Source organism: Synchiropus splendidus, chromosome 4, assembly GCF_027744825.2.
Source record: "Synchiropus splendidus isolate RoL2022-P1 chromosome 4, RoL_Sspl_1.0, whole genome shotgun sequence".
In the NCBI taxonomy this organism is placed as follows: Eukaryota; Metazoa; Chordata; class Actinopteri; order Syngnathiformes; family Callionymidae; genus Synchiropus; species Synchiropus splendidus.
Window position 1 is genome coordinate 14312775 of NC_071337.1, and position 13502 is coordinate 14326276.

General features: G+C 44.0%; 1 protein-coding gene across 2 annotated transcripts; it reads right to left on the reverse strand.

The window, feature by feature from the left end:
• Positions 1 to 1146: 1146 nt before the first annotated feature.
• Positions 1147 to 12445, reverse strand: trib1 (tribbles pseudokinase 1). Of its 2 annotated transcripts, XM_053863678.1 has the most exons (4): positions 12287 to 12445; positions 10595 to 10904; positions 8379 to 8671; positions 1147 to 4083 (listed from the first exon to the last, which is right to left on the reverse strand). In XM_053863678.1, the coding sequence occupies exons 2-4, from the start codon at positions 10889 to 10891 to the stop codon at positions 3609 to 3611; spliced, it is 1065 nt and encodes a 354-aa protein (XP_053719653.1). In that variant the 5' UTR covers positions 10892 to 10904; positions 12287 to 12445; the 3' UTR covers positions 1147 to 3608. The 2 variants fall into 2 exon arrangements, with proteins under 2 accessions (XP_053719653.1, XP_053719652.1); XM_053863677.1 differs by lacking the exon at positions 12287 to 12445 and having other exon boundaries at positions 10595 to 11144.
• Between the last annotated feature and the right edge of the window lie 1057 nt (positions 12446 to 13502).

Consider the following 13502-nt stretch of genomic DNA (forward strand, 5'->3'; position numbering starts at 1 on the left):
ATGAGAGCGCATCCGCCATCAAATTTAGATAGGTGCGTACAGTGTGCAGTATTTGTGCGTTGCCAGTGAACGGAAGAAGTTGCAAGTCTATTTTGGATTTTACCGGCAGGTGAAACGTGATCTGTGCTCCTGTTCCTCTTCAGGCTCTTAAAGGTTGCTCTCGATCGATACCTTCCACCCCTCAGGAAGTGGTTCAAATACATTAGGCCCTGTCCTGTTTAGTTTTATATCCTCGGCGTCATCAGGCGAGTGAGAATAACTTCAGCAGCTATGCTGACGACACACAGCTCTACATAGTCTCCTGATGACCTTGAAGGTCTGTTGAAGGCAAATGCGAGGCCTGTGGGCCGCTGCCTGCCTTCTGATCAAATTGTGAATGGCTCTCAACGCATATGTCTTTTATTACTGGTCCACCTGTGAATTGTGCACATTGTACTTCTTAGTTATTACTAGGCAACTGTTGCGCTTTGAAGATGAAATATGTGGCAATGAGCAAAATCAAAGGTTACTTTTTATACTGAAGAGGTGAGCCTGTGATCTCTTGTGTCCGCATGAAATTGAAATCCAACGTGTACTGCAGTACAGAGGAATGGAGGAATCTATTGTGATGTTGCTGAACAAAAGGTACACTGAATTGAAAAATAAGCGGATAAATATCTGAGCAACAAGGAGATAAAGAAGCTCAGTGTGCTACACTTATTATGGTGTCTGTAATAGACATGAGCAACAATGACTGCAAAAAGGGTGTATGACATGACAGCAACTTAAGTTTGATTCTTAGAACAATAAAAAATCTCAGCATTATTATGATTTTAATTTTATGTCCAACGTTTTTTTTTTTTTTTTTTTTTTCTGGCTTAGCTGTAGGCTTTCTGCTAACTTAAACCAATGTAATGTGATTTTTCAGATCTAGAATGTGGTCTTGGTTATAAGCTCTGTTAAAATCTTCTTTACTCTGAATTTATTGTTGTTATGCACATATTTTATTACAATCTCCTGCGTTCCACAACCTTCTAAATGACCTCATAACATTACAAAAATATTTGTTTTGTGAACTAGATTTCAAAATACGCCATGGTGAAAGCTACCTTTCAGCAAATGTACACCCTTGAGGCTTTTACTTGGCAAAAGGACACACTCATGTTGTCTTTATCAGTCAGGGCCAGTGGCCTCCTGGAGTGGGGCTAATGTCACCAGTGAAGCAGTAACTTGACCAAAACACCTCCTTCTTCCCTCTTACTACCTTAACTTTACCTGCTCTTCACCTACAGCAGTGACCTGGATCTCTCTGCCTCAAAGAAACTGTTCTAACACACGGCAAACTATTACTTAGTGATGTTAACATTTCCGTTTCACTAATTTCTTGTACTACAGACATTGATGAATCATGTGATCTTCAGGATCGTACCTGTTGGTTGTGGTATATGCAAATTCTAACCTGATATTAAGTCACTTGGAGGCACAGTGTCTGTCACTCCTGTAGTTCTAGGAGCACTAGACAAGAGGTAAAGTATGGAAAGAAAAGCAAAGCATTTCTGTTCATTTGTAAAAAAAAAGAAAAGATTTTATTTATTTTCTCACAAATATACATATACACATACTTTTCTTTGTTACAATATTCTCATGAAACCTGTCGTTGCCTGAAGGTTTAGTCTCAAATGTATAATTCACAGTGCAATACAAAGTTTGTGCACCCGTCTCCGTTTACTCTAGTCGTCACATGACCGCGTGACTCATCATCACCAGTGCGAGCCTGGAACTCATTATTCTCTTATATTAGTCTCTGCTTGGAGTCATTTCAATTGTTATCCATCCTACACAGGAAGTGGAAGATGATTACAGTTCCAGTCCAGATGTAAGAATCTGGACCGTGTCAAAGTGATTGTACAAGGGGGACAGTGGCCTTCACTTGCCATCCACTGCATTGTCTGACAGCTGGAAACCACAAAGTCTCATCAAAAAGTCAAGGTGGAGAAATTCCCATTCGAGAGGTGAAAGAGAAAACACAGAACCAGCCAAGGTCAGGGCTCTGCAGACACGCTTCAAGTGTTGAGTCATCAGACGAGCAACATCAAATAGCGCCTGACTGCCACTGATTCAGAGCTATTCAGTTTATATAACACAGTGATACGGGCACAACGCTCAGCACAGTCACCCTTTGTTAAAGTCGCTCAGCCTCATCTAATGTTCTGACAGATAGAAAACAACAACAAAAAAAAAATCCCTGCTAAATTGAGACCTTCATGTTTTTCTGTGTTTATTTTCAGTTCAGTGGGCGAAGGCCTGCGTTCGAATAAGACCTTTCCTGGCTATTTGGGCCGCAGTGATCTGGGAACTCTCATTGGCTGTGATGTTTCAAACTCAAGACCATTGGGTTGGTGGACCACTTTCGGGCATAATATAACTATATATTCCATATTTATGGACCACAATGAAAGCTCTGTATGGAACTTCCCATAATGCACTGCAACAGTGCAGTTATTATAAAGCAGGGGGCCCAAACTAACACAAACACAAAATATTGAATGGCTGTACCCCATAACACCATAGGACTGAGGCTCAAACATCCACTTGCTTAGTGCCAGCTGTCCTTCCGAATAATGTTTTTCTATTGTGGGAGTTAGCATAGTTTTGTTGACATCACCTATCTCTGTTCCATAGGTTTAATGTGCATTGACTTTCATTTTGGATCAACCACCAACATGGGCCACATAAAATGACTTGGCCGGCCAGATTTGCCCCAGCAGCCATGAGTTTGACACAGTCTCTTATCTGTTCTCTTCTGGTTTGGAAGCAGTTGAGTAATGAACCCGAATTGGTCATGAACTGGATGTGGTTAGTCGCTACGCCATGCAGTACGTGGTGCCAGTAATGGTGTCACTCTCTCACTCTGAATTCTTGGTGGGAGGTTTGTTAATACTTATCGCTTTGGGAGAAGTTGTCGGACTGACAGTGAGACAGCGTCCTACTCTTGTTACGTGTGACACATGCCTCACTGAGGAGATCGAGTGAGTCAGCTGGCAGAGCCTGAAGTCTGGTCAAAGTGTGAGAGGAACAACATTGTGATACTCTGCTCACCATCAACCAGAAGGTGTAGGAGCTTATGAGAGGCTGCTGGGCAAAAAAAAGAAGATATATATGACTGCAATCTCTTGGGGTTTAACAGATTCTCTAAAGCAGTGAGGCCACAGGAGTATTAGCGTGTCTTGTTCTGTCGTGTAACTTTACCTGCATATTAATTCCAACGTGTTAGCAAGATTTGGACTTGTGAGAACCATTACACCCTCATCCTATGTCTGTCTGACAACTGCAGTTACTGTTGCTTTACCTTGTCAGCCCAGAGACACTATTTTGTCAACAGACTCGGGCTGTTTATGAGCTTCGTCTGTTTGATTTAGCACCAAAACGTTTCACATACACACAGAAACACAATGATTTATCACTGTAGAAAACAATGCCCTTAGTGAGTAACATATGTACAACAATATACAGTACACAATGTTGTCGTGGAAAGCTTGAACTACTGTCTCTGAAAAGTGCAGAAAGTCAAAATGAATCCCTCGTCTTCTGTTTTGGTCCCACAGCCAAATCAGCTGACCGGAGTCTTGTCAGCAGAAAAGGTCATCCTCCTCGACTACGTCAAAGGATGGCACCATCTGTTCAGTCGTGGTCACTTCCTGTTCACCGGGCGCCACTTCCTGCGACGAGGGCGGCTGGTGGAACCACGGGTGAGTGAGCAGTTCTGTTGCAGTGAGTCTCTCGCTGGGCTCTTTCCTCAGAAGGCTCAGGATCAGACATTTGGCCCTGGGCGACAAGCCCTCTGGCAGACAGCACTGGCCTCTGCGAATTTTGGAAAACAAGGTGCCTGGATCGGGGTCATGGAAGGGGTAGCGGCCGACTAGCATGGTGTACAGCATGACTCCGAGGCTCCACATGTCGGCCATTTTACCAGAGTAAGGGGTAGAGCCGCTGAGGATCTCTGGGCTGACGTAGGCGGGGCAACCGTGGGTGTCTGACATGAAGTCGTTGTTTGGGTCTTCTAGGATGCGACAGTCATCCAGGCTCTCTAGCCTTACATGTGTCCTGGAGCAAGACAAAACACAAGTCTGGCTGTTAGGTGGTGAATACGTGGGGAGAAACACAGCTCAAATATAACGGGAAAACTCAAGTCTTGAGTCAACCGGCGAATGTTTTGCTGTTTATTATTATTAAAGCATTTGAAATCTTATTGATAACAACAGAAAATGAGCTCAAATGGACAGCAGGGGGCAGTGGTTTTCTGGAACTTGCTCACACAACACACAGTAAATGAGAAGTTATAAAGCAGCTGCTGCCTTTTGACACTCATTGATGAATCCTTCAAAGGATTTGTGGATCCAGACAGTAATTTCTGTCTTCCCATTTAATGCAGAAAATGTGATTTAATAGAATTTAGGTTGAGTCACTTGGCAATCCCATGTTGTGCCACCAAACTTCAGCTCCTTCATTTGTACTGCATTCATTAGTATCTGCTTCGTATTGTACTTCACATCGTTTCTATTTTACACTCCACAGACGACGGGAGACAAAGTTAAACACAAAGGAGATAAAAATATTATAGTGGGGCTGATGAACTGTTTTCAGAGATCTGTGTGACAGTCGGCGATGATGTCATGGAAAAAGCAACTGTGTTCAGATAAAGCGCAGACGGCCACTGAGCCAAACACACCAGCACACAATGACTTTATGAAGACCTGTCTACGTGCTCAACAGTGCCCACGTTGAGTAGCCTAAGCACATTTTCAGTCATTTCCTGCAGTGCACGTGTTCATATAAACACATATAAATAGATGACTCCATCCCATCATACACCTCTCCAACTCACTTAACAACTGGACATGATTTAGCTGGGCAAGGCTGTGGAATGTGTAGGAGCATATGGTTTTATAGTAGCTCACTTCGATCTAAATCAGACTTTGGTATGTCTGGCTGAGGCCACACGAGATCCACTGACTGCTTTTTCTCTTTGTTATTTCACTCTTTTATTTAAGAAAGAACTGTGTCTAGTGAGGTCAAACTCCACCAGGACCATCATTTGTGGTTGGTTTTAGTCACACCTTTATTTTAGGTGGGAGAGGGTGTTTGATTTGGCGACCTCACGATCTCAGCTCTGCTTTTTTGCAGACGATGTGTTCCTGTTGATTCTGAGTATGAGCGGTACTTAGGTCTCTCAAGTCCAGTTCGGACAATAGTTCTCGCCTCAGGTGGTGGTAGTGGCTTATATATATAAGCCCATGCTGAAATTGACAGACTTGGTGGTGACCAAAAGAGCAAGACTCAGTTTGAAAGAGTTGGGAAGGAGGGGAAGTTCTGCCTTATAGAACCAAACCAGGAACTGTTACATACTGTTATGTCCAACTGGGTGGAAAAATTTTCACATACACATGTTTTTATTAATTGTCATGTGGATCCTTGGAAATCATAGCACCCAACGTAAAATTTAAATTTTCTTGAATGATAATTTCTGCCTGACAGAGTGGTTGAGTTGTATCAACGTTGCTGTCGGAGTGTATGCTTGCAAGAAAATCAACAATGGAAGGAGCAGCCGGATAGAGAGCAGCTGATATTTAATAGTGGTGGACATCAGTCAGCAGCAGGAGAGACAGAAATGGAAACAAAACAGAGAGAGTAAATGGGCGGAGAGAGTGACTCATCCCTCTGTCCAGAGCACATATCTCCTCTGCTGCTTCTTTCTCAAGCTGCAGTTATCTGCACCTGGGTCCCTCACTGGCGGCGCCAGCCATCCCATAATTACCCTCAAATGGCAGTGACGCACGGGAAGGCCGGCCCAGCAGTGAAGCATTGCATGCTTTGGGCTGCGAGTCACCTGCTCCAAACTGGCTCCTTAGCGGAGACCGCCTCTGTCACATTGTTGTGACTTTCTCAGTCGGTTGGCTCCGGCGACTCATTGTTCGCCAGGTCGTTGCATCACAACTTGATTGCCAAGGACTGAAAGAACGCTGATTAAAAGAATGTATGACGAGAAAATTGTGGTCATGCAAAAGAGCAACATTCCAAGGACACTGATGCTGATGCGCCCTTGATTGTGCTGAAGCCTAACCGTTCCGGAAAATTGTTTTTGAGTCTTGCGTTTCCATGATGTCACATAGCTATGAAGCGTTGTCATCACAGTCCATAGCTTTGTTTTTGAATCGCATCAGAAAGAGTCGCACGGATCTACATTTCAGTTCTCTGTGGAATAGGTTGGACATTGTTATTAAAGTCACTTCTTACAAGCCATCGTTCTGAATGTGAAACAATAGAACTATTCAATATAGTAGTGACAGCAATACTGTACTGTAGTTTACAATAATAGTTCAAAATACGTAAAAATGCGAGAGTCGAGTGATCTTTTAACAGTAAATCATTAATATTATTGATCTATAGTTTTCATACTAGAATTTTCTTCAATCTTTTGTATTTCATTCAGAAACCTTAAATAAAATGAACATTTTTAAATGCTCTTCTAAGACTAGGAAAAAACATCAATTTGAAAACCTATTTACTAACTTAAATTAGAATTATAAAGCAGCAAAAGGTTTCAAAATATTAACAGGAGAAAAAAAACCCCAACCCACTCTGGAGAATGGGGCACGCCTCTCTGAACCAACATCAGCTGACTTCGTGGCTCGCCTGTTAGCAAACTTGCTCTGTATTGACATCTACAACACCATGTAGCTGCTTAACAATAATGATAAAACAAGCGCAGCCATGAGGAGCAGCCATGTGATTGTTTAAAGACAGAAGATTCAGAGGTGTGACAAATTTGAGAGGACTGTTTTCAAAATAACTCCAAAACAAAAGAACAGGAATCAATGACTTTTTCGGGAAACGTTAAGAATAGCTCAAGGAACAGATGGTTGCATTTTGGTGGTGTTCTGAGTTACTGTCTGGACCTAGTAGTCTCAATTGATTTTGGCATTTTTGCGCAGGAGCAGCAGCACCAGTTCCCAACAATGTCCTGAGTGAGTTCCGTAACACCACTGCCACCTGCTGTCTCAATGAGCTCTTTGCTATGAATGAAATTTTAAATTCTAAAAAAGTTATTGAGTCATATTGACAGAGTAAATGGGGAAAAAAGAGATTCTTGTGGATGTGTGCCCTCTTTAAGTGTTTTTCTACTTCATTTCTGTGCACATTTATTATATCATATCACATATAAGAATGTAGTTGCGTTGAATTTTCTCTCATTTGAAGTATTTCGCAGTGAGAGTTCGAGCAAGCCTGGAACAGTTTTTGAAATTGTGAGCTCTACGAGCGCGTACACAAACACGCACACAGGGACCCACGGAGATCCAAAGTGAAGTATGCAGCCCCTCCCTCTCTCCCCCTCAGCTCATATGCGCAGTGACTCATCTCTCTGCAGCCATATACTGTAGCTCTCAGACGACACAACTAACTTTAACTTCTCTCACTGGCTGTCTGCTTACATTCATTCAATCTGACCCGGAATAAAAGCCAGAGGTCCAGGCCGAGGAACGTCTACATGATAAAAGAGCCTTTGGAAAATCACAAGGGGGGCGAGGGGGGGGCTCTTACAGGAAAGCGAGTGACGCAAGTGCAAGGAGGCGACAAATAGTTTTACAAGCAGGGTTTATGTGTCTTGCTGAACAGAGTGTGGTAGCCCTGGCTGAGATGCAGATATTTAAGTGTGTGCGTCTGTGTAGGAGTTTGTATGTGGGTGGGTGGGAGAAGGTTCAAAGCTTGCATGGATAAAAGACCATCAGGAAAAGGGTCTTTATCGGAATCCTTCCGCAGCAGGGTAATGATGTAATTCATTATTAAATAATGAGTAATAAGTATATGCTAATATGCAGACCACAGAAGGGGCCGATTGTCTCATTCACCGGATTCGTCTAGCAGCTCTGCCAAACTGCCACCCACCACACAAACGCACAGCACGCACTGTGTTACAAAGAGACACATCAAGTGTGCAAAAGATAGACAGACAGCGAGGGTGGAAATCTGGGAAGTTGTGCCGTCTGCCTCCACAAGTACAGAACCTCCTACTCTACCCACGATGGTATCCGCACACATGGCCTGCGAGCATCAGCTCTCGCCATGTTTGCTCGCGCTTTCATCACATCCCACCAATTCTATAAGTATTTAGGTCTTCGAGACGCATTGAGCTCAAGTTGCGTTCTGGAGATGCATGCACAATAGGGCCGAACGAAAAACACTCGCTGGAAAAAGAAAAAAAGAAAAAAAAGAAAACAATCTTTCGAGCTAGTTAGTGAAATGATTGTCGCTATTCAAAGTTCAATTTTGCAAGAACCGGCGAAAACAGTTAAAAGCTTGCGTGCCCTTTGATATAAGTATGCAAAACCAACGGCTCTCACCTTTTCACATTAGCAAAGACAAACTTGCGCAGCTTGAGGTCGCCCAGCACGATGCCGGCTTGGTGGCAGTGAGCCACGGCCAGCGCCACCTGACGAAACAGTCTGCAGGCCTGCCCCTCCTCCAGCCTGCGGCAGCTTTTCACCAGCGTGTGCATGTCCCCAAAATCCTTGTCCAGGAACACGTAAGCCTTGTGTTCGCCGAGGATGATGTCCCTGATGCCAGCCACATTCTTGTGAGGCGGCAGGATCCCATAGGCTCTGACCTTTTCCTGATACACCCCCATGTTGTAGACCTGAGGACGAGGAATGGATGAAGCAGAGGAGTCACGATGGTGGGAATCAAACTTGTAGATTTTGATGTTCATGAACACTTACTGGATTAAACATTTGTACTACTCTTCAACTGTTGCAATGCATTTTGAGACTGTCAGGATGAGTTGGGGCTGGTGCCAATTTATCAATGGCCTGCTTATTAAATGACATTAATAATGGCTGTATTGACCGTATACAAATGTGGGGTTCTAGTTTGACATTGCGGGATAGTGTTTATTTCTTCTTTTTTTTTTAAATTCAGAATACAATCGACCCAACTATGACAGTGGAAATGAAGTGTTGTGTTAGGCTACCCACAATGGGCATCTCCTTAACTTTTATAGACTTGCATTGTGTGCCTGGAAGAACTTTTTCGTAAGGAGTGTTCATTCCCTTCATCCGTATTGACACCGTATTTTGTATTTCGACCTGTTGTGTGAGTGACTTTGATGCTACTCGCCTTGGAGATATGACATATACCTACAGTGTAATGGCTGTTTGTCTCTACTATCTACAGTACTGGCTAGTGTCATATCTACATGAATAGATAAATGGCACATTTACCAGAGGATGAGGCCAGTTTTGATCTCACAAACTAGCCGTACTCAACCAATTATCAACACAAACCTCAGAGCTCATGGCTACTGCTATAATGCTTACTCTGTCTGAAAAAAGGGAATTAACTCAGGAATTTTGATTTTGGTTTAAAGCCTTAAATAGGTAAATTGGAATTTATTATTATTTGCGTATTATCATTTTTTCCTCCTGTTTCTGGGGGTCAGCCTGTTTTCGGTCTAATTTCATTGGACGTAACAACCATGAAAATCTGGCAGCTAGTTGAAAAAAGGCGTGGGACATGCTCTAATTCCACTTCAATAAGCTGTTTTGCAAAAGCATGACAAATGAATCACCAAAGCGTGAAGTAATTAACTTTATAAATCAACAAAGCTGAGCAGCCTGGAGGCAGCGAAGGCAGCAGCAGCAGCAGCAGAAGCACATGGATGTGTCGAGCTTCATCTGCACTTCTGCACCTCACAGCTTTTTTTGTGCACAGTACATCTTGTGAAAGTACACAGACAATAAAGGGGGGGGGTGATGGTGGTGAGTTTTTCCTCCGTCAGCTGAACGGGCACTGGTTTATTTCCCTCCCAGTAGATACTTCATTTATGCATCCACCTTCACACGGCACTGAAATCCTTGTATCATCGTCATTAACAATGAGGCTGATGGATGATGCAGCATATGCTTATTTTTGCTGCAGTGACTGTCAGATGTTTAATCCAGGACCAAAGTTTGCAGGCTTCTAAAGAGCGCATATATGAATTGAAATGACTATATCTGACTGATGTATCTGTAAATGGGCTTCAATACATTCAGATCATGGAGCTCTTTCATAGTTTTTCTATCAAGTCACCTCCTGTGTTCAGGAAAATGTTAAGCTAAGCGGTGAAACACAGGTTATTCTCACTTCAATGTTGCGCTTATGAAAGGGTCAGTAAAAGCTACTCAAACTCACTAGCCAGCCATTGAGCTTTATATAGCCCTGCTCCTCTCCGGGTACTCCGCCTACATTCAGGTTCTTCCTGCGCCTCTCTGATTGTTTCCTCTCCAGTCAAACAGAAAACTGCATTCATGCAACTCGCGCTTATGGTTTTGCTGTGTTTCACTTGTGTTGCTGTACAAACGTGGTGACCTCAGCGCGCAGAACTATGTGTCAGAAACCAGATTGATTATCGGGATCTGATCAGTTTTGGAATGCATGTATCAGAGTCGTGAGGACACGGAGATGCGGCGACACATTTGCGTGAGAATGCTCGGTGACATATGAGACTGGCGGATTGAGCAACAGCGTCTTGAAACATCATTCATTCAGAGAAATTGCACAATGGCGGGGTTGCGCATACCTTGCACAGAAGCTCGTCGCCCGTGTCGGTGTTCATGGCGCTGTGCAGGTTGTCTCTGTCCGCCAGAGGAAGGAGCAGGAACGCTCCGATCCGGGACGGACCCTGGTGAGCGGCTGGCACCGGGTGGGGGACCGGACTGACTGGAGAACCGGGGGCAGCGGCGAGCACCGGGGAGTCCCCCGACTCCACGCTCAGCCTGGCGCACTTAGCCGGCGGATGGTCGTCAGAATCCAGCCGCTTGTGCGCTGCCCTCCCGGCGCGGATGCTCGGAACCGGACTGCTCCACTGCAAGTTCATCCCGATAGCTTCGCTGCAGACAAGAACGCGCGTTAAGAGTCTTTTAACTTGCTAAAACACGCCGCCAAGTGCGCGCCCCATCGTGGAAAAAAAAAAAAAAAACAGTCTCCGGTGATGCGTAATCCAGTGGAGAGTTATTGGTGAGGGATTATAATCCGCTAAACGCAAGGTGACAGAAGAGAGAAAGAGAGAGAAAAGAGGGAGAAAAGGCAGAGGCTGCCTCACACTCGCGCTAGCGGAGAGTGAGTGAGCCTCCAGTGATGTTGAGCGCCAGCTCCGCCCGACCAGTCCAGCCTCCTGGTGACACAACCATTGAGCAATCCAGCACTGACTCCAGCAGCTCCGCTCTGATGAAACAGTCTCATTGTATCACCTTTCACACAGCGGGGACATGTGGTAAACATTCTCAATGAGAAACCCTCTGCGATTGCTGATGCGTTGAATTAAAAACAAGCCAGAGAGTCTAGATCTCAGTGGATGATCAGTCAGTTTGATGCTCAGTTTCTTGTTTAAATGAAACAACTGAACCAGGAGAAGAGATCTATATTTAACATATGGGAAATGGTGACATTCTTTCAATGTGCTTGCCAAGTACAGACGTCACTGATCAAGCAAGCGTCAGCCTAATAATCAGTCACATAAAAGTGGGAAGTTGACTTTCATCACATGTTCACGACAGAAACTGGCTATCCCCTGTGTAAAACCCCTACAATCATCTGTGGCCACGGAGTGACATCATCTCTAGTGAGGTTCCTGGCCATTTTTGCCTCCTTCCCATTCACCAATACACACTTCAACTTTCCATGCAGTTCTGCTCCACGGAAGCAGCTTATCTGTGTGATAGAGGTGAAACAAGATCCAGCTTTGTTTGTGCCCCTTCCCTCTCAGAAAGGCTGTTCTCACAGGAAGCATTACATCATTTAAAAGATAATAAGCGGGTGTTGCAGTGTGAATTACACGTTACAAATATTTGGACCACACAGGTAAACGAGTCTTCGCCCCCGTGGGCGCTCTGATCTTTAGTGATCTACAAACATGGCTTCATACTCTCCAACAAAACCAGCGTCAGCTTCAGTCCGCCACTGACTGACAACTGAATTACGCACAGACACATGCTTCGATTCGACGTGTTTTGATGCATTTTAAGATAGTGTATCTGTCTACTTCTGTAAAGCTCTTGTCAGTCATTGAGTCATGTCTGCCATGGAAAGGAAATTGTAATTGTGTGCAATATCGTGGTTTCCCTATTGGCTGCAGTAACTTTCAGACGTTAACTCTGTGACGAAAGTATGTCCACGATCCAAGCAGTGGTCGTGACCAGCTTCGGAGCCACCATAATTCCTGAATGACAAGCTGTGACTCAAACTAAGACCATAATTGAAGTTTGTTAGCTACCTTTGCTGCTGGGAATTCCTGTTCAGATGAAGATCAAAGGTGAGATTTCTCAAGTATTGTCACGACCCTGGTTTTTTTTTCACACAAGGAGGCAACGCTGGCAGTTGTGCTACAGACGCCAGCGTCCCAGTTTAGGCACTCACGTACAAGACCACTGCTCTGAAAATGTCTGCGATAATGCTGAGCTCTTTGATCCCATGTGTCTTTGTAAACATACAAGACTTTGTAGCTTTATATTTATGCAAGTTACAGTGTATACTTGCTTTAATGTGTTGCTCAGCTGTTTTACAGCTTGTATGTCTTCAAAATAAAGCCTCATTTTTGTCAGCATTTTTGTCACAGTGAAAAAGTTCTGCGACCCACTTTTTAGTCACAGAGTTGAGAATCTCCGATCCTCTCTGGAAATAAGCCACAATAGTTCACCGTGATGTGTCACATACATCCGTTGAGGCCGTGTAGAGTTTGCCGTCTACATGATGGTTCATTATCCAGCGGCTGCTCAAACAACAGTAGGTTGTGACGATGAAGTCATGGTATTCTGTTCTACTTTGTGTTTGTTGTCAGCACTCTGGGCCCAATATGCTTGGGAAAACTAAATGAAATCATACTCAGAAATCTGTACATGAGAAATACTAGCGAGGTGAGCAGCTGCAGGAAAAGTTGGGGCGTCTATATTAGGTGCAGTCGTACACTTTCTTTCAGTTCGCCAGTCCAGTCCTCAAGCCTGAACTGAAGATAGATGTTTTTTAATTGATCACTTAAGACCTTGATTCATATTGACTTAAGCTGATGGTACATAATTCCCTTCGCACCTGAGAGCCACCATGTGATTGTAATTTAGAGAGTCCCATACTTTGATGGATGATTAACTTTTATAACTCATTGTCTGACAGTGACTTAGTGTGGTTCCTGTTCACATGCGTCTGGCTGAACTTTACACAGACCTCTGGAATGACACCTGGACTGTTTGCTGGTCAAATGCCAGGCCTGAAGCGTGAACTGGTCGGCACAGAGCCTCAGTGTGTGCGGAGCTTTAAGTCGGACTCTGACAGCAGCGTGATACTTTCCCATGCTTTGCTGCTTAGTTATGGGGATATGACTCACCCCCATAAAGCTTTGGTGGTGTCGGCCTATGAGCATTCACATAAAAATACCAGTAAACAAGATCATGGCCAGCTACAGAAGACAGAACTGCATGTATAGAGCTGAAACAAGA